Here is a 25,134-nt window from a genome sequence, read left to right on the forward strand (position 1 = left end):
ACGGTACAACTAACCAAAACAAACACAATGCACACAGACACACACACAATGCACGCACACTCACGCTCGAGCAACACGCGGAGAAGGAATCGAGCGATTCCAAGGAATTAAGGACTTCCTTTTGCTGTAACGTCACCGGTTTGCAGACACTGTTGCTGCACTGCCCAAACAAGCCTCCTCGTACCACACGCACACACACACGCGCGCGCACACACACGTATAACAGCGAGAAAGGTGGCCGGATGGGTGCACCAAGGCGCAACGGAAGCAGCCAGTACGCCACTAAAACGCTCGAAAAACACGGTTTCACGGCTTCACCGCTACGAACTGCACCGTCGTCGGACACAGATTGAACTGAACTGCCGAGCGGTGCGACATCCCACCCGTATCCTTCGCTCTCAGCAACCGGCCAGGCACTCGCAGCGGCACTCGCAGCGGCGCAATCACGGCGTGCGCAAACGGCGCGACAGAGAGAGCGTGAGCGACCGGGACGCGCTGCGTGGCAAAGCGAGATGAACGCCTCGCAACAGCCAGATAAAGGAAAATGAGTGCCCCTTGGTGGGGGGGGGGGGAGGTGAGGGATTTTCATTCGGCTGCGACTGCATCGAAATGCAAGCGACAGAGAGAAAGAGAGAGAGAGAGAGAAGTGTGTGTGTGGTTTGTGAAGCTAACAGAGAGAGTGAGAGCGAGAGAGCGAGCGGCCAGCGATGGCTGTGCGCGACTTCTCCGTGCCGAATCGCGGCGACACATCGGCGGACGACTTCTCCCGGATTGGTCTGCTCGGTGGGCGCTCACCCAGGCACGAACCGTGCTTGGTGCTGCGCTCCTCGCGTCCGATTGGCCGTGATTGGTTCGGGCGCTGAGCGATGGAGGGAGTTCGATGCAGCTTCCCCTCCATCTTCGCTGGACTCACGGCAGCAGTGCAACAGCGGGACGGTTCTACACTGTAAAGTTTTGGGAACGTACTGTAAATTATATTTACGACGCTCAATAATTTATGGACCAGCCCAGGTTGTAGTGCGGAAATATGGATGGGTGGCATTAACAAGCCTTTGTTTCGAAAGTTTAACAGCTAAATCACCATACCGGGCGTGTTTCACAAGAAGAAGGCGATAGTTATTGCATCATTTGTTTCTTTATTTTGTATGTTCTTGAAACAGCGTAAAGCATCCCTAGCCGATGCAATTATTATTATCCTCAGATATGAACTCATTATTCATGAAACAATTAATTGAGTTAACGACGCACAAACACAGATTTAAAAACACGGTACAAGTAACGCTTGCCGCTCAATGGGCATGATAAGCGCCTGAAGGTATGCAGTGCGGTAGCATAATGTACGCTGTTAGCTAATTTAGTTTCAAAATCCTTTATGATCCTTGAATCAAATGATACAAAATAAACAATAAATGTATATTGTTGAAGTGTACAATTGATTTAAGTAATGCTATGAAATACTGGTGTTCAATTGATCGCAGTATTCTATCAAATAGTGTAAACAGAATGTACAGTCAGTCCAAAAAGTATTAGTCTAGCTGTATATTTTGCAGAAAAAGGCAAGTTATGGCCGCAATTGGCATGGGGCGGTAAAAGTATTGATTAGGTTTGATAAAGGGACTATCAATACACACGTACTGCTAAAATATAAGCATTTAAACAGTGCAACAACAACTAAATTAATTAAAAAACTAAAAAAAGTCGTCTGATTGGCGCGCAAGAGGGATTCGTCTATCAGACTTTAGGCGTAATATGTGTAAGAAAACAGAGGCAATCAAAAAAATGTCTTGATCTTGTTTTTTATTGTATTTATGACTATAATTGACTACTTGACCGACGCCATAACTCATTTGAAACTCAAAAAGGGCGTATTTTGACCCACTACATCCTGCAAGACCTGATTCAATTAATCTTTATAATTATTACTGATATTATTGATCACTAATTCCCTGGTAATATTTGATTTTTTGGACATTAAACTGCTTCTTTCGATAGATTAACCGTTAAGGATGGCTGCTTACATGGCAGTTTGTCACACAATTAGTGTCAGAAAAATGGTCAAACGCTGATCAAACAAAGGAACGAGGCCTCCCACACATTTTGTAACCTTTAAAAATGGATAGGATAGGTTATGCATAGGAGTAAGGTCCGATTTTCGCCATCTTGCTCCATTCATTTAACTCCTCCGCCTTTAGTGCCTCTCTGACCGCTTCCAGTGCAATTGAAACAACAGAAATGCATTGATTTATAAGGAAATCACAAGCAGATTGATAATAATAAATTTAACTCACGTCTGCGTAGTGTTTGTCCATCGTAAATGATTAAAAAGCTAGATGGACGAATACTTTTTGCGCGCCCATCAAACGACTTTTTTTAAGTTTTTTATGTATGTTGGTTGCTGTTGCACTATTTTAACGGCTTATTTTTTTGCAATATGTGTGTATTTATAGTCCTTTTATAAAACCTGATCATTATTTTTACCGTCCCATGCCTATTTCGGCCATAATTCGCCTATTTCTGTAAAATATTCAGCTAGACGAATACTTTTTGGACTGACTGTATTTAGTAAAATGTTCATTGCTCTTTCAACCACCTTTGTAAAGGTGTTTTAGCTCTGTTGAAGTATATAACAATGTTTTAATTTAGCTTTATTTTCTATTCCATGTACTTTAACAACTAAGTTCAGCTCGTTGAAATGTTTTGTTAAACAATTACTAGTAATTTTGTAATAAACGCAAAAAAACACTTCGTAGTTCCAGTGTTAAATATTTGTATTCGGCTTAACTAGCGTTGACATACGTTCCGTTCGGAAACTAATACAGCAATGTCTGGCTTATTACCTTAAGACAGCATAAGTAGGAAAAACCTTTTTTACAACCCATTCTAGTTAACATTCATCAGTCTAACGGACAGTTTATTACATGACAAAAGTATGCCTTAAACATTTGTAGAGTTTCCCAAGTCAGTTTCGATTGTAAGCATTATTATTCACAACATCCAAGATGTTTTTCAACAGCTGTCAAATGATTTATTTACTTCAAAATGAAATTTCAGTTTCAACACATGATTTTCAACACATAACAAAGAACTGCCTTGACTCAATCCAGCTTGAGTCGTGTTGAACATCATGTTGCAGAAATTAAAAACTATTGCGATGGAAATGCAATGTCAGATTGATGTGGATTAACATCTTGCACGCGGTGAATAGCAATGTTTACATTCGAAAGTGACTTCGAAAACTCTGTTTTATCATCTATCACACAGTAAATTTAATGTAGTCTTTGTTCAATCAATTGCGCTTACATTGTTCTACATCGTAAATCATGCTGCTAAAATTAGCCGCTATTGCTTATGTCACTAGTATAGCAACAATTACAGTGTTTCAGTTATTTTAAGTTTACATTTAAGTGTTACAATTATAAAATTTTTATCTGAAGTGTATGTTCATGTAATTCTGAAAGTGTAGGGTTTCAACCAAACACCAAATTGGCTCACAATTGAAGGTACGCTTAACATAATTTCCTCCACTGTACAAAATGCATTTTATTTCCAACCTTTACTGTATTCATTGCCTGTTATTCATCAAGAATATACTTTACTTTTATTTTTTTATATTACATCATATATTATAGTTTTATATAGTTTCTATACATCCTTACTTTTTGTACAGTTTAATTGTGTTATTGCAAGTTGAATTTAAATTTTTATTGGCTTCGTAGTTTCCTGCGAATACGCCACACCTTAAATAAATATATACCATCAAACTCCAGCTTTTAAGACTAGCAGCTTCACCGTCACGACTCGCCACCATGCCTTGAAATCTTCCGATCGCGCCTGTGCAAGGTCCTTCATTAAAACATTTGCGTCAACATTTGTGGCGGCCATCCTTGCCCACATCCCGCTCAGCAGGCGAATCAGGTCACCGTGACAGGTGCGTGACCACCATCAACAAATCGCTAATGCCGCTACCGCTGCTGCGGGTTGGATGCGTAAGACGCAAAACGCCAAAATCGTGCCACTGTCATCACCGAGCTCGAACTCTTCGCGATCAGTGCTTCGTGCTTCCACGGTAACAGTAGCAAATGCTGGCTGCTGGTTTTCTAAGCTTCAATCAGCCCGAATGAATGTGATACGTTTTCGGTGCACGATTTGTCTCTGCTCACATCCTGGTCACGGCACCAATCTTTAACTATTGCATTGAGTGCACTTCAGCCCCGTCTAGACAGGGCCGCAATGCCGCTATTTTGCACGAATTTACGGCTGTTACTTTGTTTCCCAAAATGGCCCACCCCACGCCTAGCCACTCGGGCGCACATTCCGGGCAGCCCTTTGCCAAGGTTACATTCCAGCGCAAAAAAAAAACCCTCTGCTAGCACTAAATGCACCAGTGGTCTTCCTTGGCCGGCTGGAAGTACGTTTATTAATTTTAATAAATCAAACAACCAGACGCGGATCCGTTTACCCATGTGTGTGAGTGTGTGTGCCACAGTTGGACCGCCGTGGCATGGTGGCAACAAAGAATCAAACCTACTCATCCACGCGGGTACTTAAGCGGGCAGGAAATGAATCCATCTTCGCGGTACACCGTCCCACTTGCTAACACTTTTACGACTTCATTATTCAAGCGCGCCTCCGGCCGGCGCAAACCCGTGCCCCATTTGCTCGACAATTAAAAACAGTCGGTTCGCGCGAGAGCGGGCCAATTAATTGCCTTGCCTGGGATCGATTCGCTTCGGTCGCATCGCGCTGGGTTGCATTATAAATTAAAGACTTTATTGTACACTGCCTGCCGGGTGAAAACCCCTAATGGTGATCAGGCATGTAGAAGGAAATGAATCGCAAGCGCAACATTTTCACCTTCATCCCAGCGCCCAGTACCCGTCCATCCATCGATCAATGGCAAGCAAAATGTCGCGTTGATTTATCTTGTCCCTATAGTTTTGTTTTTTATCCTACGCTCCGAATTGAATATTCATTGCGAGCCAGGCGCGTATGTGCTGTCGTCTAATGCAGCAACGAGCCACGGTTGCTTCATAAAAATCATGTCCTAGATTGACCATCATTACCAGGACCTTGGGCGAGAGGCACGTCGGTAAATCACGCTGAGCGAGGTGGGAGTATCTCTTCGCTGTCAAAATCTTCCATACTAATGAAGGGGAATGAGACTTGCAGCAGCGTACGTGCGAGCTTTTAATTGATGAGTAATACAATTGAATAATTAATATCATAGTTTCTCTTCAATTCCAACTCCAACACCTAAACCGCAAACGTTCCTGGAAGGTACCGGAATGTACGTTGAACTGTACTGGTAGAGACTCTAAATAAGGTACTGGTAGATCTTCTGGAAGAACCTAGCAACAAACTTTTTTTTTTCTAAACACATCCAATCGCTGTGAAAAGAAACTTTCTTCGCCATGTTTGAACACATTGTATCATGAAGTCTACAAACAAATTTGAAACCCCTACAATTAAGGACATCAGCTGCGCTCAACTTTTCTTCCAAAAACTTTGCTACTCTGCATTATTAATCCTGCACACCCTGTGGGGAGGTCTTCCCGATATAAGATCTCAGCAATGGCACGGCCGCTGCGTCAGTAGTGCAAGGACGCTCGGTGCCGTCCGTCGACAAGAAGATGACGCTCTGGAAGTACGTCCGTCAGAAGCTGTCCCCCATTCTGGACCTCCAGCTGGACAGTGACTTCTTCGTGCTGCTCAAGTACCAGTTCATCCTGCACGGTAGCCCGTTCGCCTTCCCAGCCTGCTGCGTGTCTTCACATTCAATTCTTCTTCAATCACCCCAACCGACACAGGTGTGCAGCTGCGTACCGAACGGCTCTGGCTGCGCGCCCTCTTTCTGCTCTACCAGCTGCTGCTGCCGGCGCAGGCCATCATCTGGCTGTGGCGTACCTGGGCGGTGGCGTACATCGAGCACAACACACCGCTCGCCGTCAGCCTGCTGTGCGGGCAGTTCACCCTCACCAGCATAGTCGCGCGGTACGTGCTGCTACTTCGCAGCTACGCCCAGCTGCAGCCGATCCAGCGCCACATCAACGAGCAGCGGTTTATGCGGGGCCACCCGCGAGCGCACGCACTGCGCCAGCAGGCCTTCCGCACCAACAACGTGCTGATCCTGGCGCTGATGGTGTACGGCGTGCTCAACTTCGTCGTGTACGAGGCGAGCGGTCTGCACTGGCACGAGATTTTCCGCATGCCGGACTACCTGCTGGCGACGAACCGGCCGCTCACCTGGACGCTACACCTCATCATGCGCCCGATGACGTTCAACGGGCTCGGCGCGTTCATTGCGACGTTCGTCAGCATACACACGATGCTGACCGTGCTGCACGCCGAGCTGCTGCTGGTGGAATTTGCGTTCGACGGGCTGCTGGAGCGAGTGGAGCGCCACGTACAGGCCGCTGGTGCGCGGGAGCCGCAACTCCTCTGGCAGCAGTTCAACCGCGAGCTGGGCAGTTGCGTCCGCGAGCACTGTGTGGTCCTGAAGTACGTTGCGCGAGTGGAGATTTGGAGATAAACCCGCGCTACAACCATTTTGCTTTCCCCAGACAGGTGCGCGAGGTGAACCGGGTCCACAGCTTCTCCATCACCGTGCAGTACTACACCGCGCTGCTCTCGCTCGCCATCGACACCTTCTTCATCTCGTACTACGGGCTCAACTTTGTGTCGGTCTGCGTGTCAATCTTCTCAGTGCTGCTCGTCTTCGAGTGGTACTACTGCTGCAAGCTCGTTGAAGACCTGCAGGCAACGGTGCGTACCTAGCACGACGACGGACGCCTATCAAATCCTGTGTGTGACCCTTTCTTTCTTTACCTCCTTTCCCGTCCCACGTTAGAACAAGCGGATTGGCTGGACGCTGTACAACGATAAATGGTCCGACTGGCTGAAGTATGGGAAGGACCAGCCGGCTGCCTTGCGCGAGTTCCGGACCACCCTCAGCATCATACTGCTCGCGACGCAGCGCAGCCTGTCCTTGCGCGGCAGCGACATCGTCGAGGTGTCGTGGCAAACGTTCGCCAGCATGCTGAAGACGAGCTACTCGGTGATGATGTTTTTGATCGAGCTGAGGCGGCTAAATCGCTGATTGGGTCACTGGCTACAACAACAACAAAATAGATGCGATGTGGTGTAGAACTCTGCCTGCGAACTTGAGTCTGTAGAATGCATACCTGGTACATCCTTGCGAATAAAACCGGACTATTGGAGGTCGTCCCCAGGTATTGGAAGCAGAGCGTAGAACCTTTGCGAAATTGTCTAGCAAGCTACCGAACAACTCTTACCAGACGGGTACAGTAATACTACCAATAGGCATTGCTGGAGCTGAAGTATGCATAGCAGTATCTACGAGTAACACACAACAACTTACATTCCAAAGCCAGATCTCTCACCTCCAAATGCTCCGCCTGCACAACATTCAGCTACACGCTTCAGGATTCCACGGGCCAAAAACCACCAAAACCAAACCTCGGGCAACTCTTCCGCCAACTTCTTCCTTCGTAACTTCTTCAACAAAACCCTGCATCCCTGCCCCTGGTACTGCCCATACTTACAACTTTCGATCATCATCGAGCAGATCTGCGTGTCGTGCGGGTACGACTCGAACTTCATCGCACAGGACAGGACGAGCGTCAGCTTGGACATGTACAGCAGCGTCTTGTCGTGGTACAGCCAGAGGTAGTGGTTCGGTATGCTCATCTCGTGAAACGTCACCTTTTTGGCGTTCTTGAAGAAGCAGTCCGGCCGCCAGATGCTGTGCAGCCAGTCGACGTCCAGTATCCGGTACTCTTCGCTCATGTTTTCTGGTAGCCGTAGGCGCGGATCGCGCCAGCTTTGTGCCAAAAAGATGTCCGCCACGTACGTCTATTACACATAGCAAAAGAGAGAGAGAGAGCGAGAGAGAAACAAGAGAGAGAGAAACAAAGAGAGAAACAGGGAGAGGAAGTGGTCGTTGAGCAAAATAAAGCAAAGACCCGAGCAAGAAGCACTATGCTGCAACACATGGCAACAGTAGTGGTGGTGCTTACCATGGACTCCTCGTTGATGGAGTCGATCGATAGGACAGTGACATGGAAGTAGACGACTGTCGGTTGACCTAGCAGCTTAGGTGCACGGTTTTTGTCGTATGTTTTCTGGTGTGTTGGCAGTATATCGGACAGCGACAGGCTGGCATGATTCTTGGACAGTTCGCCGATGTCGGAGTAATTTCTGGAACGAAAAAATGGACAACAAACCTCTCTGTTCAGCACTACTGGAACAAATGTTTAACATATCCAGATGTATCTGATTGCTGGAGATGTCGAATATGTCGGAGTTTGATTGCATCGAGTTGAGGTTCTTGGTTGATTGAGGCAGTAGTAGGCTTTATTGGAGATGCAGGCTGATCACTTCACCCCTTCCATAGATGCTCTCTTTGCATTCTGCTTACTGCTATCCAGCAAGGCACATATCACACATCTTCATATCGCACGTCAACTGCGCAGCTGACCTACTTCCAGACCGATTAGTGCCTTCTGTTTTCTCGCCACCAAATTAACAGGCCACTGCGGTTCTGCCGCAATCACTACAACTCATCGTCGCGACACAATTTGACCACCAGCTTGCGTAGAACCTGTGAAACGCACTTACCTGTAAATTTTTCCCTCCACTGCCAGCGGTCTCAGGCTGGCCAGTACCAAACCGAGCACCACCGCTACCCTGCTCGCCATCGCCGTCCGCCGCTTCCCTTTGCCGCGCTCAATCGATCCGTCCTGCTGGTCCGGCACCACGACCACCACCACCACCACCACCACGACGACCCCCACCACCACTATCAGGCTCCAGGCTTTCGTCACCCCCGTCGTGATACGGTCCGGGATCTTGTCGCGCAATTTTTGAAGAGGCGCCTCGGGACAGACACCCAAGCACGCTCCGAACGACGCACAACAGACGCACCCAGCGCTATTCTGCGATAGTAATGATTGTGGTATAATGTAGGTGTGTGTGTGTGTGTGCGAGGTGACACTATAGCTGTGTTGGTTTCCTTCTTCTTCTTCTTCTTCTTCTTCTTCTGCCGTTCTGTATCAGTATCAGTCTTCCCGTACCCCCTTTCTGGCACTAATCGTCATCGATTTTTAGCCTGACTATAAACAACCTTGCAGAGTCGTCCACTCTGAACGGGGGGGCCGGGTGGCTTTTTTGCCTCGTTTCACAGCTGCGCGCCTTCACTCGCGTCACCACCACCACCACCCTCAACTAGCCCACTGCCTACCAGCGGTACCACCGTCGCGGTTTGGGCTTCATTGTGCTCGCCGTTCGTGGAAAGCTGCGGCCCTGATGTAATTCCTCTGTTTTCCCCGTTCCCCCGTTTGCGACCTACTGACTGAACTTCGGGCGGGTGGTCCGCTCCACAAATGGGGCACTAACTAATTGCTCAAGTTTTTTTTTTTTCTCAGGCGGGGATCAGGGTACGCACAGCAAATTCTGCCACGGCTGCTGTCTCACTGGCTCACTGATCTCGAGATCGGCAATCACAACCGCGGGACACTTTCGTCCGATGGCCACAACCCCGGAAAGACACTGCACAGCGATTACGGGCGGTACGAGATCCATCCGCGTTGCCTACCAGATTGCGGGACGGACACCACTACCACCACAACCACCACCACCACCACCATGCACAAGGACGCAGGTAAGCACAGCAGTACCTTGGCGACGTACTATCGGGCCTATCTTCGGGATCGAACTGAGCGCGGGCGCACACGCAGGACCGTGCCGGACCCGAGCACTTCAGCCGAGCAACGCCGCGGGAAGCGGAAGGGACTGACGGTTTCGAGCGCGCGCGATGCCTTCGCGCAATTCGCCAGTGTTTGCATAATCCTATTTAGGGTAGTGCCAGCACACCGCCACCGCCGACTCCTCCGCTGAGTGTCCCGGGCGTCCTCCATTAGAGCGGAAGAGGCAGGTTCGTCGCCGTTTCGCGGCCTGTTTCGCGGAACGGACACCGTCCTTTCGCTTCCACCCTCCCAGCTACCATCTCCACGCACTCGTTCGTTGCGGTGCGGCACTAACGGTAACTAAATAGCTGGATTGGGTAGCATAATCCATAATCGTATTCACACACATTGGAGGTTGGTCTTAGGTAGTGATTTGCTCCAGGCCCAGTTCCCGCTGCCCCAGCTGCTTGCTGCCAGTTAAGCGTGCCATTGGCGATTGGTTCACGTAATCGCAGTACAGCACATACCCGTGGGGCTTACCGTTGCCATTCGTTCGGAAGTGCTGTTCCCAGTGCTGTTGAAGTAAAGTTCGCTGACGGTCCGTAAGATGTCGCTGACGCTGCACAAACAGTCCTGCTGAATCATCCAAAAAGACCTTTAAAGGCTGTAGGATGAGATAATGTTGGGCGCCTGATGATGTTCCCCCTTGCCATGTCCTGTTAATGATACCGAACAACCAAGGAGCCGCCCGTTCTCTCACATTCTTTCACCCCCGCTTTACAACATACAACCAAAAGCGCATCAGCGTGTTTATAGTTTTATTGTAGTTTTATTTGATTCTCTCTACAACATAATGATATAGTAATGTTTCATCTGTTTCCTTTCCAAGTATCGGGCTTTTGTACGTTGAAATCTCTGCACGGTTTAACCACACCTGTACCTACCGTTTACTGCCAACCCTGAGCAAGTCTTCGGATCGCGTGTGAGACCTGCTTAACAACCATATCTGTATGTGTTCTTCTCTCTCTCTCTATCTCTCTCTCTCTCTTGCTCTCTCATCTTTATTTCTATTCGATTCTTGATGTTTCTGTTCTCTCTTTCTCTCTCTCTCTCTCTCTCTCTCTCTCTCTCTCTCTCTCTCTCTCTCTTTCTGTGTTTTTTTTTCCAAACATTCACGCACTCTTCGTCAGACATCAAGATGCAATGCAATGTCTACACTACTTAATTCCAGCTGTCACCTGCACTTACTCGCATCTTCCCGCTCTTTCTCTTATTCATACTCCTACTCTTCCCCCACACATTCTTACCCTCTCTTACAGTGTTACTTGCACACTAACGCTCTCTTTTCTCTTCGGTATCTGTTTCTTTTTTCTTCAACTCTCTCTCTCTCTATCTCCTTCTCTCTCCTTGTCACACCATTGTTCCTTTTATCTCTCTATCTCGCTGTCCCTGTCTCTGTCGCTTATATCCTCCCATTCTCAAACACACACACGCACACAATTGTTCTTCGTTTCGATTCATATCAATTTTATATCTTTTAAATATTCATAACATTCACAGCGGTTTAAGAGTTTGTTGTTTTTTTTTTTTGGTTTTTGTTTTGTTTTGATAATTTTGAATTTCACATCAATCCAATGCAAGGATAAATGGACTGCGCAGCATGTAGTTAAGGATGTATAGTTTGATGTGGTAGAGTGTGTCTGTGTGTATGGATGTGTTACTTTTTTTTTTTGAATATTTCTTTTTTGCGTTTTGATTTCTCAGCGTTACAACAATGTCATGCGCGAGATAGAGAGAGAGAGAGCGAGAGCGAGCGGGCCTTGGATGCATTACGCCTTAGCCTAATTTGTGGATTTTCTACTCTGCGCTCTGAGTGTAAACCGTCTACCACATGCAATACATCACTGGTATGATGCACGCTAGTAAACAAAAAACACACACATACGCAGACATGCAGGCTAAACGGTGTACTTATCACCCGTTTTCCAATGGGACAGACGTAAGCGGAGCACAAATATGTTTGTGAAAGTTTACATTATAGTTAGTACGGTAAGTGTCAACTCAAATCCACCAACAGTACACAGTATGCCATCTTTGAGCAAGGACACCCAATGTGTGTATTAACGATAACGGAAGCACCACTACCGTTTACTTCCTTTTGATTGTTGCTACATTTTAGTACTGCGAGAAATAAAGCTTTGGTCTACTTTACAAGTGAACCAGAGCATTCGAAACAAGGTGTAGCGAGGAATTTCAACATTTATGTTACAATTTGAAAATGACATCTTCAATGTCAAGCATTTGCGCTAAAAAGTTCCTAGCGTACAGTGCATACTGTACTACAGAGAAGTGCCAACTCAAGAAACGAACTCGCATCGGTCTAAACGCCGCTCTCCCTATGCATGGCCGATTTCAAAGTGGGAATTTTTCGAGTCTATAGCGTTTGATTTGAACAATGGCGTTCAAACTGCTTCTCCTGCCAAAAGCTTTACATGTGTTTGTGTGTGTGTGTTTTTTTTTCATATATATACTTTTTGTCTTTTTTTTTGTTATATTTCCTACCACATTTTTGCACTATACTAGGTTTCCTCTTTAATACTATCACTCTTATACCGTTCTTGCACCTCTTCGTAGTTTGGTGTGCACAAGTATCGTTCGATAACTTGTTTGCCTGTTTTTTTGTTTTTTTGTTTCGCTTGGTTCGCTCTATGAAGTTCATGCCATTATCAACACCCGGAACACGCAAACCAATATGTTGGACTTAAAAACAACTCAAAGGCCTAATGCTATAATCCTAATTTTATCGCCCAAATTTGTATCGCTAAAATGCACAATGCAGCTATTTTTCTTCTTTTTTTTTTGTTGTAACACTTAGATTTGGATTTTTTTTGTAACAATTTTAATAAATTCACCAATTTCTCTAAACGATCTAGCCTGCACTCGCTTTCGTGTCCTTTTTCATTTTGCCCCATCTATCGCTTGCTCTCTGCCTTTAGTCTCTCCTACTTTCTTCCTATCCATTGCTCTGCTTCTCCTTCTGTCTCTCGCTCTCTAGCTCTCTCAAATTCTCTTCCCTTCCTTCGTTCATTCGTGAGTCTTTACTTTTCCTGGTAGATTTTATTACTCATTGTACTACTTTACCTTTTCCCTCTCGTTTTTTTTTTTTTTAAAGACGTCCGCCGTCTCTTACAATGCGATGCAAGAAGCTTTCACTGTCACAAATTTCCTTGTCACTAAATTAGGCTCGTTTACTGCTATCAATTAGCAGAGGTTAATTTTTAAGTGTTGTGCTTGTTCTGGGTTTTTCCTCCATTTTCCCCGTTTCGACGCGCCTGTCCCTGTGTCCGGATCGTACGTAACGCAATTTTTTTTTCGACCAAATTACTAAGAAACAAAAACCATACACCGCCGTCTCTTGTCCTGCGCCTTTTGTGCAGAAAATTTACTGTAAATATAAGGTGTTGCTGGATGTTTTGGAAGTGCTTTTCCTCATGTGTGTGAGTGTATGAGTGGGGTTTTTTTTTTTTTTTAAAATAGGGGGTTCGCTGAGTATGCTATCCAGTATTAATAAGTCAAATTACACTCTAACCGGTGGCATTTTTTTACATACTTCGTTATTTTAAATTACCATTTCCCTTTTTACCTACTCGCACTGGATGTTTTACTTGCTCTTTCGCACTGTTTCTTTCTTTCTCTCTTGAATTATCTTATTCTTTCTTTCTTTCTCTCTTTCTTTTCCACTCGCTCGCTGCCGTTATTTAATTACTAATTCAATTGTTATCCAATATGGGGTTAATTTGGTTGCCTTGTTAGCGAACGGACAGCTGGATGTTACGTATGCGCCTTTGGCCCATCTGTTTGCCTGCAGCTTGTTCTAAAGCTTTATCCTTTCCTGTGTTTTATCTCTTTTCCATGTTTTTTTTTTGCGTTGTGATCTCACTCGTTATCGTGCAGTTTTTTGTGGTACCCAGTGTTTACTAATGTTGCTATCACTCAATTTTGCTAAACTTTTGTTTGTCTTTATAGAAGATGAATTTAATGCTGGATTAAACTTTTAGCATGAATTACTTTTGAATGCAACTGAAAGCTTTGAAGATGTGAAGTAAAGAATGGTAAAGGAGATACCAACCAAAACCCAGTGCAATAAATGCTCAACAAAGCAAACAAGAAAGTAATACAATGGAACATAGCAAATCAAGGGTGGATAGTTTGAACGCTTTTTGCGCTGATCCGTGTTTTTTTTTTTCATTCTTTTCTTTCTTCCTTCCTAATCTCATCGCGTGCAGTACATCTGCCCAAACTTTGCACAAGCACAAATGCACTACCTCGTACAGCTACAGTTACTGATTGATTAATAGGCATCCCAATATTGGACTGATGTTGGCCAAGCAGAGCCACTTGCTGTTGGGTTATGAGTCTATCCCGCTTTACACTATCTAGTGCCGCCTCGCAAAAAAACAGCTAAATACTACACATACATATACAGACACTCACACATACATACAAACACATACGGTTTGAACGACTGTGTCACAATCATGGGGTTTTTTGTTCTTGTTTTGCTTGTGTTTATCTTCCTTTTACTTTTTTTTTCGTTCATGTTGAGCTTCTTTTACTTCGTTCACTGCAATCTTTGTTCGATTTTGTTCATTTCCTTTCTTTCTATCTCTCTTTTGCTCTAACTCTCTTTCTTTCCTTCCTCTTCGCTTTTGAATGACTCGTTTCTGTACGAAAGTGTACCAGCTTGTTATTTTTCATAACCTCTTTCCTTTCTTTGCTTTGTTTTGTTTTGTTTTGTTTTGTTTTGTTTTTATTTCATAGGGTTATGATGATTTTTTTGCGCTTGATTTGTTAGTTTATACGTTACTATAATCTCTCAATCTCTCTCTCTCTCTCTCTCTTACTCTTTCTCTCTCTCTCTCTCACATTCTCTTTTTCTTTCTCTTTCTCTAGTGATTCGTTATTAGAGTAAATAGAAAATAGCTTTTCTAGTGTAGTTTGTTGGGTGTGTTTTTGTTTCACCTATTCCTGCCTTTTATATTTGTAAAACAACAACCATTCACATGGATCATACATGAAATTTGTTCAGACATCTGTTTTTGTTCTATTGTTTTGGAAAAATGGATCCTCTATTCACTCACACTCTCTTTCTCTCTCCCTCCATTTAATTCTCTCTACTTTGTTATTACCCGTCACCCCAGTTAAGGTCCTTGCATTCTGCCTGCTCACTCCATCACTCGGTTACGATTATTGCATGCTGTTTCCCATCCCAGTTCCTTCAGGCAGCGAAGATGAGCCGGCACTTTTAGACCTTGTCCTCGGCTCGACCAGCTCCACGGTACAGATAGGTGGCAAGGTAGCACAGAGATCATGTTTACATCGTGATCGCGAAGCAGCTGACAGCAGCATCGACAGTAGTGTCCGGTGTACACTAAGCATCTGTCGAATGTATACCCGCACCAATCGTTGTGTTAGTAGTAACTCATAGGACATAAGATGAGATAGCAGTAAGTAACTGAGTGCTATTTTTAAGCAGAAGAAATTTGTGTCATAAGCACATTGGTGAGAGCTTACTCACAACCACTGCCACACTGTACAAAGGCGAAATAATTACTAAAAAATAACAACAAAACGAGTGTATACCACCACGCTAAGTACTAAACGTACCGCAGCGTCCTTCCTGAGCGAGGCAAACGCCACGAACGCCCCCTACCGGGAAGCACACGATACCGATTCCGTCTTCAATCTATCGGGCCAGTCGACCCGATCGGTTCGGTTTCCAGTTGTCCCCATATGCGCACACCCATTACGCTAGCATCACACGCACTATCCTCCTCATCTACCTTCCTCTCTCGCTCCATCGCTTACCTCCTAAGCTGTGTCCACTAGGTGTTTTGTTTACTTTACTTATGTGTCTATACTAAAGCATCTCATACGCTTGTCCTAGTACTACCGCGTAGTTTGCTAGTGTTGACGAGTCCTAAGCTTAGCAAAGTGTTAATAATACTTGAGATACGTTTCATCCGGCCTGCAAAACACAGCGCTGTTGCCGTGGTTTCGGGTCGTGCCGGTATTGCATTCGGGACTGTTCGTCCACTCCGTTCTTTAGTGCTGTTGCTAGAGGCATATTGAGTTGTTAAGCTTTTTGCTTTTGGGTTATCGGTTTTTGCTTTTGCTTCTCATGTTATGCTGTAAGCAGCGTGTATGGGCGTAATCGTTACACATCTACTGTATATATATATATATGTATATGTATTGCGAAATGTCACCTGCCTGCTCTATTTCAAGATAGTTGGTTGAGTGCGGATACTGAATGAAGGCTTTTGTTATTTTCTGTTTTTGTTTTGCAAAAAGGTTGAAGCAAATTTGAGTTGCTTGACAGGCGCAGCAAGATGGGAGTGAATAGTCGGCTAGCTAGTTAGAAAGCCTAAAGTTGGGGGAGAGAATAATGTAGTGGTGTGAGGGGGCAGGGGAGGTGTTGAGGCTTTACTCCTATACCCTATATTGCGTGTGAACACTGTAGCACCCGGGCAGGGTGCTACGATGGTTTCCAAACCCAAAAGTCATTCGCAAACACATTGAAGGCAAGCACACTACAAAAGGAAAACTGTGTACTATCTACAACGAAATCAATCTACTACTCCTGAACTGGCGGATCTGGCAAATGGTCCGCAGTGTTGAAAGAAAAACCAAAAACAGAACAGCAACTTAAGCCGGTGGTAGTTGGTGGTATGTAACGCTTCTGAGTAACGCTTCCTACCCACAACTCGAGCGATCGAACGCACTCAACTGCACGCTGAGTGCTTGGGCTGAGTGTTTGTTGCAGTAACGCAAACCGAAGAGTTCAACCAAGGCGTTCTCACGTACACAACCAAAGCAAAGTTTGTTAGCTCTAGACTTGAGTGATTTGAGTTTAAAACGCTATTTTTCTTCTTTTTTTCTTCTTTTTTTGGTTACTACAGACTGCGGTCCATGTCCCCGTTCGTACACTAGTCGCTAAATATTAAGCCAACACGTGCACTGAGCTGGCCCTGTAGCACAAATAGTTAACGCTTCCCGCTACCCACTACTACTGCGCTGGTGGAGCTGCGAAGCTCCATTGCAGTAATTACTAACCTGACTACTATGAGTAATATACTCCGCATGATATCAACGGATGTTCTAATTATTTTGTTTGCTGTTGCTTTAAATGTTTACATTGTTGTCAGCTCCATCTCCCTTGCACTAATTACTGCTAGCTGCGTACGTATGAGTATGATGTGTTTCGAGCGTACGTTGCCTGGTAGCTGTGTGCTGTGTGTACATTTTGAGATATATTCGAAATTATTGCACCGCAACCGGTCTAAAACCTGAGGTCTCTGGCAGCACTTGCATCACATCCATTGGTGCGCCGACGCCGCAAACGTGTGCGCGTGTGCGATCATCACTCTCAAATCGGAAGACTGATATTACTGCTTGTAAGAGTGCTGCTGCTAGTATAATGCCAAACGTGCTTTCAAATACGGGTTTGCTGTTATTGTTGTTCCCGTTGCTACTATCTGCATTCCCCCACCCTTTCAACCCAGCTTGAAAAGAAGAACACAAATGCTTCCCGTTCCACAAATCGAAAGCAGAATCGCGGCCGGGCCCAAACCTGCCGTGGCTATTCGCGACGGAGGCTCCAAGATTCACTTGTCAAGGTGGCACTGGCAGCGTGTACGGCTACCCGCCAGCGGAACCGAGTACAGTTTCAACGGCGAGGCGGCGGCACGGGATACTTGGCAATGGCTCCGGATCAGCTTCGGGTATCGATAGACTTCTTTCGAAGAGGAGGGATGGTGTTGATGTATCATCACAGCCACCGGGCAGCATCTGACAGATGGTTGGCTCACTCCGACATCACGGTAGCACACGGAGGCTCATCACGTGTCCGACCGATGATTCGCGAGCGATGGAAGTATCGCGTAACGTCAGTCCGGTAGGAGCTGGTCAGCAGCCCGGCGATCGTGCGAAATCATCCCGTCGGTACGAAGCTGATCGGTTTGCGGTTGCACCCGCGCGACAACATACACGCCGACTGGGCCACTGGAATCTATTTGTCGGCCTAGGCCCGAGGACCGGCTGCTCGATTTGGCCGACCGGGGAATCGATATACCGGTGTGCCGCGCGTTATGGGACGTTAGCGCTGCGTTTCGCACAGGCAGGTGGTTCGTTACGCCAGCATGCTCAATGAGAAAAACACAAGGAGTTCTGGTTCCAGAAATAATCACAAGAGATGAAAAACACAACGATACACGAATTGGCACTATGACAAAACGGAAGGCAACAATTGAAAGTAGAGTCAACGCCTTTGTACAGTGAGCAGAAATGATTACGACCAACAGTGGAGTTTGTGACACTCAATCAAGCGAGAACTAAACCACATCGAATGTGTGTAGGTAATGCATCGACACCGACACCGACACCGAAGGAGTACGAAGTCAAACTCTGTGCTGCAAACGGTACACGGCCACTGTACTGAGCGATGCTGTATCAAACGGCTGCTGGCTTCGCTTGGATGCGTTTGGCTCCTGATTCCGCATCATGCCGTTCGTTCCACCATATCGCAATTGCGTACGCGGCCGCTTCTACCACCTGTAGGATGGTTCTAGCTCCAGCGAAACCACCCTACAGGTAGCCCAGCGTGGAGTAGGTCTTCACGTACGGTGCATCATCCGTCGCTGATTCGCTCCTACGAGAGAGAGAGAGAGAGAGAGAGAGAGAGAGAGAGAGAGAGAGAAGATAAAACGCAGTGAAATCAATGGAAAGTTGCCAATTTGAGATGCGACGATCCAATTGCAAATAAAACGTTACGGAAGGTAGCTAATAGCTTTAACCAAGAATGCTTGGCTTGACAATTTCAGCCAACGAACTTAAAACGGAAAGGGCCCCAATATCTAGTTTCAGAAACAAGTCGTTTGATTGCACGTGTGAAATGCGAACAATGTTCTACACTCTTTTCTATCTCTAAATTTGAAGTCAGCTTATTTGTTGAAGATCTTTTACTACAATAAGCGGCTTTCAGTAAGTAGATGCGAATAGAATTTAATAAAAAAAAGTGTTAAAATGGACAGTATTAGCTCTTCGTGCACCAATAAGTAACTATCGGGTGTCATCCATGTACAACGTTACATACTCTGATGATTTTTCACAGTTCGAAACTCATCCTATCCCCAAAATAACGTATCGTAACGCTGAAAGGTAGCCCCGCCCATCCCTGTATACGTTACGTAATGTATGGATGGCGCCCAAAGTGTGTAAAGTTTAAAGTAACAGGACGTCGGAAGCAAAAACAATGCACTCACTCGTCATCCCACGGGCAGACGGCATCGCCCTTCCGTTCGCTGTTCTCCTCTTCGCTCTTCTGCCCCCGCAGCGTGCCCGGCTCGGGGGGACGGTCCTTGCGCTCCCGGCGCTTGCGGCGCCTCGCCAGCTCGTCCGCGCCTCCCGCTCCGGAGCTGGACGGTGGTTGTTGTGGCGGTGCCCCTGGCGTCGCCGCTCCCGTGGGCTCCCCGTCCAGCCGCCCGGTACCCTCCTCCTGACCCCCGCCGTCCTCCTGCTCCTCGTCGTCCGGCTCGTCGTCGGGCGGGTCCAGCTCGACCTCGGCCAGCGGCGCGATGGAGGGTGCGGGCGTAGGGGCCGGCGCCACACAGCCGGGCAGCAGCCCACTCTCCCCACCGTCCATCATGATGTCGTACTCGGACGGGTGGTGCTGCTGGTGCTGGTGGTGCTGCCGCCGCAGTGCCTCCCCGTAGAAGCCATCCTCCGCCTCGGTGAGCGGTGACAGGTCCTGGGCGGCGTCGACACCCTGCAGCAGCAGCACGTCCACCGTTTGCGTCGCGACGCTGGCGGCCGCCGGCTCAGCCGCTGGGCTGCCGTGCTGGACGCTTGCCTCCCGCACTGTCGCCACCGGCTCGCTGCCCACTGCCAGCTCGTACTCCTCCGCCGGCTCGTCGTCGTCGTCGGGTGTGTTTGCATAGATTACACTTATCCTAGGGGTGCCTGTGGTTGATTCCGGTGCAGTGTCCACGTTCGTCGGACGCTGACTGTTTGCCTCCCGCGCCATCGCCCGGCCCGCACCGGCCGACGAGGTGCAGATAGTAGTGGTGGTGGTGGTGATCGTGGTGTTTGTGGTGGTGGTGGTGGTGGGGTTCGACGTGGGGCACACCGTAGCCGCTGGTACGCCGCCGTACGTCTGCTGCTGCGTGCCGACCAGTTCGAGCGGGTCAGTGGACGTAGCGGTGGGCAGTAGTGGTGGCACGCTCGCGTCTGGCTGCGCTTGGGGCGTCGCGTCGCGTGCCCCTGCCGCCCCTTCAGCCGCGTCCGGATTGTCGCCCGGACCACGGTCCTGCTGCGCTACGTCTTCCGCCACCGTGCCGGGCTGTCCAGCGCGCTCCTCGCCGATTGGAGTAGGGGCGCCGGACGTTCCCTCCTGCTGGTAGAACACCGTGCCCGAGCCGCCCTCCTCCTTCTCCTCGAAGCTCGTCGAGAGCGAACCCTGCGAAATGCGCACCGACGACTGGTGCTGCAGGTACTGCTGCTGCTGGGACGGCAGGTTCGCCAGGCAGGCGGTACTGTCGGGCGGCGTCGCCCCACTGCCGGTCGAGTTCGCGCGCATACAGAACTGCAGATCGGACAGTCTGAAAACGAGCGGAAGAGACACTGTGAGGCACCGCACCCGGCACACGCCCGTGCACACTCACCTCGGCGCCATCGTCATGGAAGCCCGTCGCTGCTCGGTCACAACCGGTGCCAACCGCTTGGTGCTGTGAAAGTCACCGTCGAGCGTGTTCTGGCGCAAACCGCACGAGCGCTTCATCCGCTCCGACACCTCGCTGATCTCGGCCGTGCTGTGCGGCGGATGATGGTCGCCGTGCTGCTTCGACTTGCTGCTGTTGGTGCTGCTGTTGAAGACGAGCAAGGTAAAAGATTAGCAAAGGCAAACTGGCTCCGCCCGCGCCCATACTTACTCCGTCTTGGTGGGCAGCTTGGCGTCGGCACTGTCCCACGGGCACACCGAGACCGAGACGGCCGACTCTGCGGCCGGCTTTTCGATGACGGGCGTGTCCCAGGGGCAGACGGCACACGCACCAGACACGGCCCCTTCCAGCGTTACCTCGAGTGTCGTTCCGAGATTTTTGTTCATCTCTCTGCCGAGTGGGAGGGGGAGGGGGGGGGGAGGGGCGGAGGACAGTAAAAAAGGAAACCCGATTAATAACAGACGGTAACAAACAAGCTCATCCCGGGTCGAAACTGCCACCGAAATCCAACACCGATGCCACCGTTTTGCAAATGGAACACCGAGAAAATGCTTCTGTTTTTTTTTTTTTACAAAGTAAGACACACACACTCATGGTAGAGTGGATAGAAGGTTTGGGAAGATGTAGAACACCGAAAGTGCTGGAATCTGTACACCGGTACGCACACGCACACACAAACACACACAAACAATGGGGAAGGAGCGGAAGGAAAAGAGTCGTTAGCATTCCAAGTAGAACGGCGGATCGTGTCCAGGCGGCACAAGCGGTCATGTAACACAAGGATGGGACAGAATGGCAGTGTGTGTTGGGTTTCTGCCATAGGCAAGCTACAATACAATTGTCCACGCCTGGAACTCAAATACAGGAGTGTGATAGAGTGTGCGATAGAGAGAGAGACAGAGAGAGAGATAGAAAAAGAGACAGAAAAGAGCGTAACGCACCGAACGTTGGAGCATCTGAAGGTTCGTCGCCTGGCGGCAGGCGATATACAGGAATCAACAAGGTGTACAGTACGGTGGGAGGGATACCGAAAGAAAACTAGACTGGTGCTTCTAACAACGTACGAAAGAACGAACGTTCAAGTGCCGCTACAGAAGGGTGGTAAATTTTGACAGCTTTAAAGAGGTAAGAAAGCGAGGCAGGGTTTGACTCTATATAGGTAGGAATCATTGTAAAAACACACAAACACACACATATATATATAAGAAAAGATCATCAAACAACATGTAGCGATTGCAACAAAAGTTCTTTGATGTGTTTATTGCAAGAAGAGTCATTCGAGTCGCGGAACCTTGTGATAAGATTCATACATTTCCAGAGAAACAAACAAGAGTTGTTAATGAATCATTGGGGGAAAAAACGGTAGTCATAAATCTCCAAATCAATTTGAAAAATGCCGTGTTGGGAGATTCAGGATATTCAAAGTCATAATTCTGACCCAAACTTTGAAATTCAATCAATTAGAATCTCGGAGTCGACTATTCAGGGTTTTCCCAAAGGCTCGTACATCCCGAAAGTTTGAGAAATTAGTGAACTTTTAAAGAGCCTTGAATCTCTAAAGATTCACAATTCATTAAAGAGAAATGTATCTCGGGATTTCAATCAAATCTAATCCTTACTGCAATGGCAAGGACACAGAAAGGCGTACTTTTCAAATTAATAAAAACGTGTATATTGAGCCTAAAAGCGAATGCAAGATTTAATAGTCTTGAGATTCATATTGTCCAACCGATCCGATTCATGCATCGAATGACTCGTCGTTGCAACTGAATGAATCTTTTCAATCGATTCCTTAGTAAATAGTTAATACATTATTTATGGGGCAGATGACAGATGATACGGGAGCGATATCCCATGCCGCACATGAACCTTTAAGTCTATGACGATTCATGAATCTTCGAGCAATGCCGAATGTGTGAAGAAGCACTAGCCTTTAGAGATGCATAACGCAACTGGGCAAAGACAGTTCTTAAGAGGGTTTTATATTCAATGGTCTCTAAAGATTCATGAAGGTCATCATTGAGGTTTTTAGAGATTCTTTCAAAATCATACATCTATTTCAATCACCCCTAGACCAGACTTCTCGATCTAAGTGTACACAAACAAGGGAAAGAAGTACAGAAATGTATTGCATGAATTGGACACCACAGAACACAGCGAAACAGAGGCGAAAGTAGTTCAGGAACAATAGTGACAAACTAGTACAACAGGAAAAAGGAGAAGTAAACAACTGAGTGGGTCGCGCGCACGGTGTCTCATAGTGTGTCAAAGTATCGCTGACACTGTCGATACCACCAAATATACACATACATACAGACACACACACACACAAACACACACCGAATACAGAGAGATACATAGCGTTGTGAAGAGAAGGTGGTAAGTCCAGGTGAAGCGATGGCGTAGTGTGTTTAGTGTCAACAGGAGTATGTACGACAGTACGTTCAGCTTTAAATTTTGAGCTTCTGAAACAACTGGCATGTGTGCAGGTCGTGATATTCCGTCGTGCCGTACTTTCGTCCGAGCGTATAAACAAAACTCTACCGATTAGTTTTGTACGAGATAGGTCCAGATAGAGGTTATTGTATGAAGTAGTACGATAGCTAGTAGTGGTTAGTAGTAGTAGTTAGTACTAGTAGTGGACAAGATTGGTATGAGTCCGTTAAGGCAGATAGAGCTAGAGAGGTGTTTGGTTAGCGGAGAGAGTGGAGAATGTGTTTTCCTTACTGTTGCTTTCCAACCGTCACGCGTACGTTGCCTCGCACGGGTGTACTGCTGGAAGATGACGATACACCCTCGTATATACCGGACGGCATATCACCACGGTAGATCGATACGCTGGCAGGTCGTCAGGCCACAACAGAACAACGGGAGGAAAGAAAAGATCAGCTCAGCAGCAGAAGTAAAAACAAGCGAACGAACCGCAGTACAAACTGCAGTATCAGCAACCAACTGCAAGGCACAAAGGCTAGCTGTGCATAGTGAGAGGATAACCTAACTAACCGCTTCGGTACATCTTCTACATCCTATGCAGATCGAAGGTACAGTGCGCTCAAACACTACACAAACACCCCTCGGCCCCTTTTGACTCACCTGTACGGAATGTCACTCAGATTGCTTTGGCTATGAGAATGTGGCACTTTGGAACAGTCCTTCACGCCCGAGATCGCCAGCTCGTGGGCCGACCCCGACAGGCTGCGGTCGCTGCCACGTCGCTTGGACAGGCTGTTCACGTTGCCCGACCCAGACTGCCCGGCGGATGGCTGATGGTAGAAACCGAACAGACCAACAAGTTAATGACGATTCCACTGCGCAACAATGGACACTACACACTCATGCACGTACCTGGGTAAGCATCGATGGGTTGGGCGCGGTCGAGGTTGAACCCTTCTTCTTGGCACCGCCGCCGAAGCCGAAGAAGCGCTTTTTGAGCGACGGCTGGATCGCGTTCGCCATCAGGTTCTTGTAGTGCTCCGAGCGCACGAACCGCGGGTAGCAATCCTTCTTGAGCAGCAGTGTGTAGATGTGCTCGGCCGCCGCATCGAACGCAAACCGGGACGGATTCTTCAACCCGAGCTGAACCTTCTCCATCGTTTTACCGTCGATGTTGATCTCGCAGGGTGCGCCTGGTTCGAGAAATTCTCTGCAAAAGAGGAGCAGTTGATATAGCACAAGCATTGCAAGAAAAAGCTAATCAGCTTAATCTGGCTCATGGACTTACTCGTAGATCTCCTTCACCTTGCGCGATATCTGCGAGTGCGAGGAGCGGCGCAGATCGTTCACCGCCATCCAGAAGCGTATGTTCTCGTGCGAGTACTCCTTCTTGAGATAGTGCGTGAACTCCTGCAGCCCGGTCGGGTCCGACACGACCTCCTCGATAGAGATGCCCCAGCGCTTGACGCGCTTCTCGGTCGGCACCTCCACCACCGGGTGGTTCAGCTGCCAGAAGCTGACGTCCTCTGTCACCCACGGGTTCGACGGCAGCGGCGGCTGCATCATCGGGTCGTACTCGCTGAACGTTTCGTAGTAGACGACCAGGCTTTCGCACGCCTGCGACATCTTCACCCGGTTCCGCCCGAGCGACGCCTTCAGTATGTCGACCTCCCGCTGCCAGTCCTCGACCGTGCGCTTGCGCGGCTTGCCCTGCCGGTCGCGTGACGGTATCGGGCACGGCTCGAGCGGCGTGAACTGGCCGGGCGGCGGCCGATGCACCCGCCAGTAGGCGCGCTCCTGCGAGTCGCCCACGATCTTGTCGCCCTTCTTGCGGTCCTTCGCCAGCCGCACCTGCTCCTCCGCCTGCATCAGTATGAAGTCCCACTTGCCCTTCAGGTTTTTGTGCAGGCTGGCGAGCGCCTCGGTCTCGTAGTCTTCCAGCCCGTGCCGCTGCTTGTTGCGGAGCGACCGCTTGGCCAGGTAGATGGCGTACTCGATCTGATCAGGCGCCTTCTGCTGCCACGGCCAGTAGTACGGCGTCTGGAAGCGGTACAGCGAGGAATCGTCCTTCACCATCAGCGTCTTCGAGTCGGAGACGGGAAAGAAGTAACCGTGCTGGCACAGCTGGTTGCTAATGTTCAGTGCCTCCGACTCTTCGATGCTTAGCCGCTCCATCAGCCACTCGATCAGGTCGTATCCTGCGTGCGGGCGAAAGAGAG

General features: G+C 48.0%; 3 protein-coding genes across 6 annotated transcripts in view; all 3 read right to left on the reverse strand.

Annotated features, from left to right (window-relative positions):
- The window catches only part of LOC120905892 (netrin-B-like), a 58,517-nt gene extending 58,150 nt beyond the window's left edge, over positions 1-367 (reverse strand). The window contains exon 1 of one of the 3 annotated variants that reach the window (XM_040317192.1): positions 65-367. The gene's annotated coding sequence lies outside the window, so the exon portion shown is untranslated. Of the gene's footprint in view, positions 1-14 lie in introns of all 3 variants that reach the window. The other 2 variants (XM_040317193.1, XM_040317190.1) reach the window with 2 other exon arrangements.
- A 6,162-nt stretch (positions 368-6,529) lies between these two features.
- On the reverse strand, positions 6,530-9,778 carry LOC120906511 (glycine receptor subunit alpha-4-like). 2 transcript variants are annotated; one of them, XR_005740106.1, is made up of 4 exons: positions 8,638-9,778; positions 8,037-8,217; positions 7,182-7,872; positions 6,530-7,108 (listed from the first exon to the last, which is right to left on the reverse strand). XR_005740106.1 is itself a non-coding variant. In XM_040318242.1 (3 exons), the coding sequence occupies exons 1-3, from the start codon at positions 8,715-8,717 to the stop codon at positions 7,375-7,377; spliced, it is 759 nt and encodes a 252-aa protein (XP_040174176.1). In that variant the 5' UTR covers positions 8,718-9,778; the 3' UTR covers positions 6,530-7,374. The 2 variants fall into 2 exon arrangements, 1 of the variants encoding a protein (XP_040174176.1); XM_040318242.1 differs by having other exon boundaries at positions 6,530-7,872.
- Positions 9,779-10,505: 727 nt separating this feature from the next.
- The window catches only part of LOC120905468, a 39,726-nt gene continuing 25,097 nt past the window's right edge, over positions 10,506-25,134 (reverse strand). The window contains exons 7-14 of the mRNA XM_040316258.1: positions 24,204-25,113; positions 23,828-24,125; positions 23,576-23,745; positions 23,210-23,320; positions 20,693-20,872; positions 20,426-20,626; positions 19,028-20,362; positions 10,506-18,414 (exon numbers count right to left, since the gene is read on the reverse strand). Coding sequence (XP_040172192.1) covers positions 18,351-18,414; positions 19,028-20,362; positions 20,426-20,626; positions 20,693-20,872; positions 23,210-23,320; positions 23,576-23,745; positions 23,828-24,125; positions 24,204-25,113 — 3,269 coding nt within the window. The 3' untranslated portion in view covers positions 10,506-18,350. The remainder of the gene's footprint in view (positions 18,415-19,027; positions 20,363-20,425; positions 20,627-20,692; positions 20,873-23,209; positions 23,321-23,575; positions 23,746-23,827; positions 24,126-24,203; positions 25,114-25,134) is intronic.

This window comes from Anopheles arabiensis, chromosome X (assembly GCF_016920715.1).
Source record: "Anopheles arabiensis isolate DONGOLA chromosome X, AaraD3, whole genome shotgun sequence".
Classification (NCBI taxonomy): Eukaryota; Metazoa; Arthropoda; class Insecta; order Diptera; family Culicidae; genus Anopheles; species Anopheles arabiensis.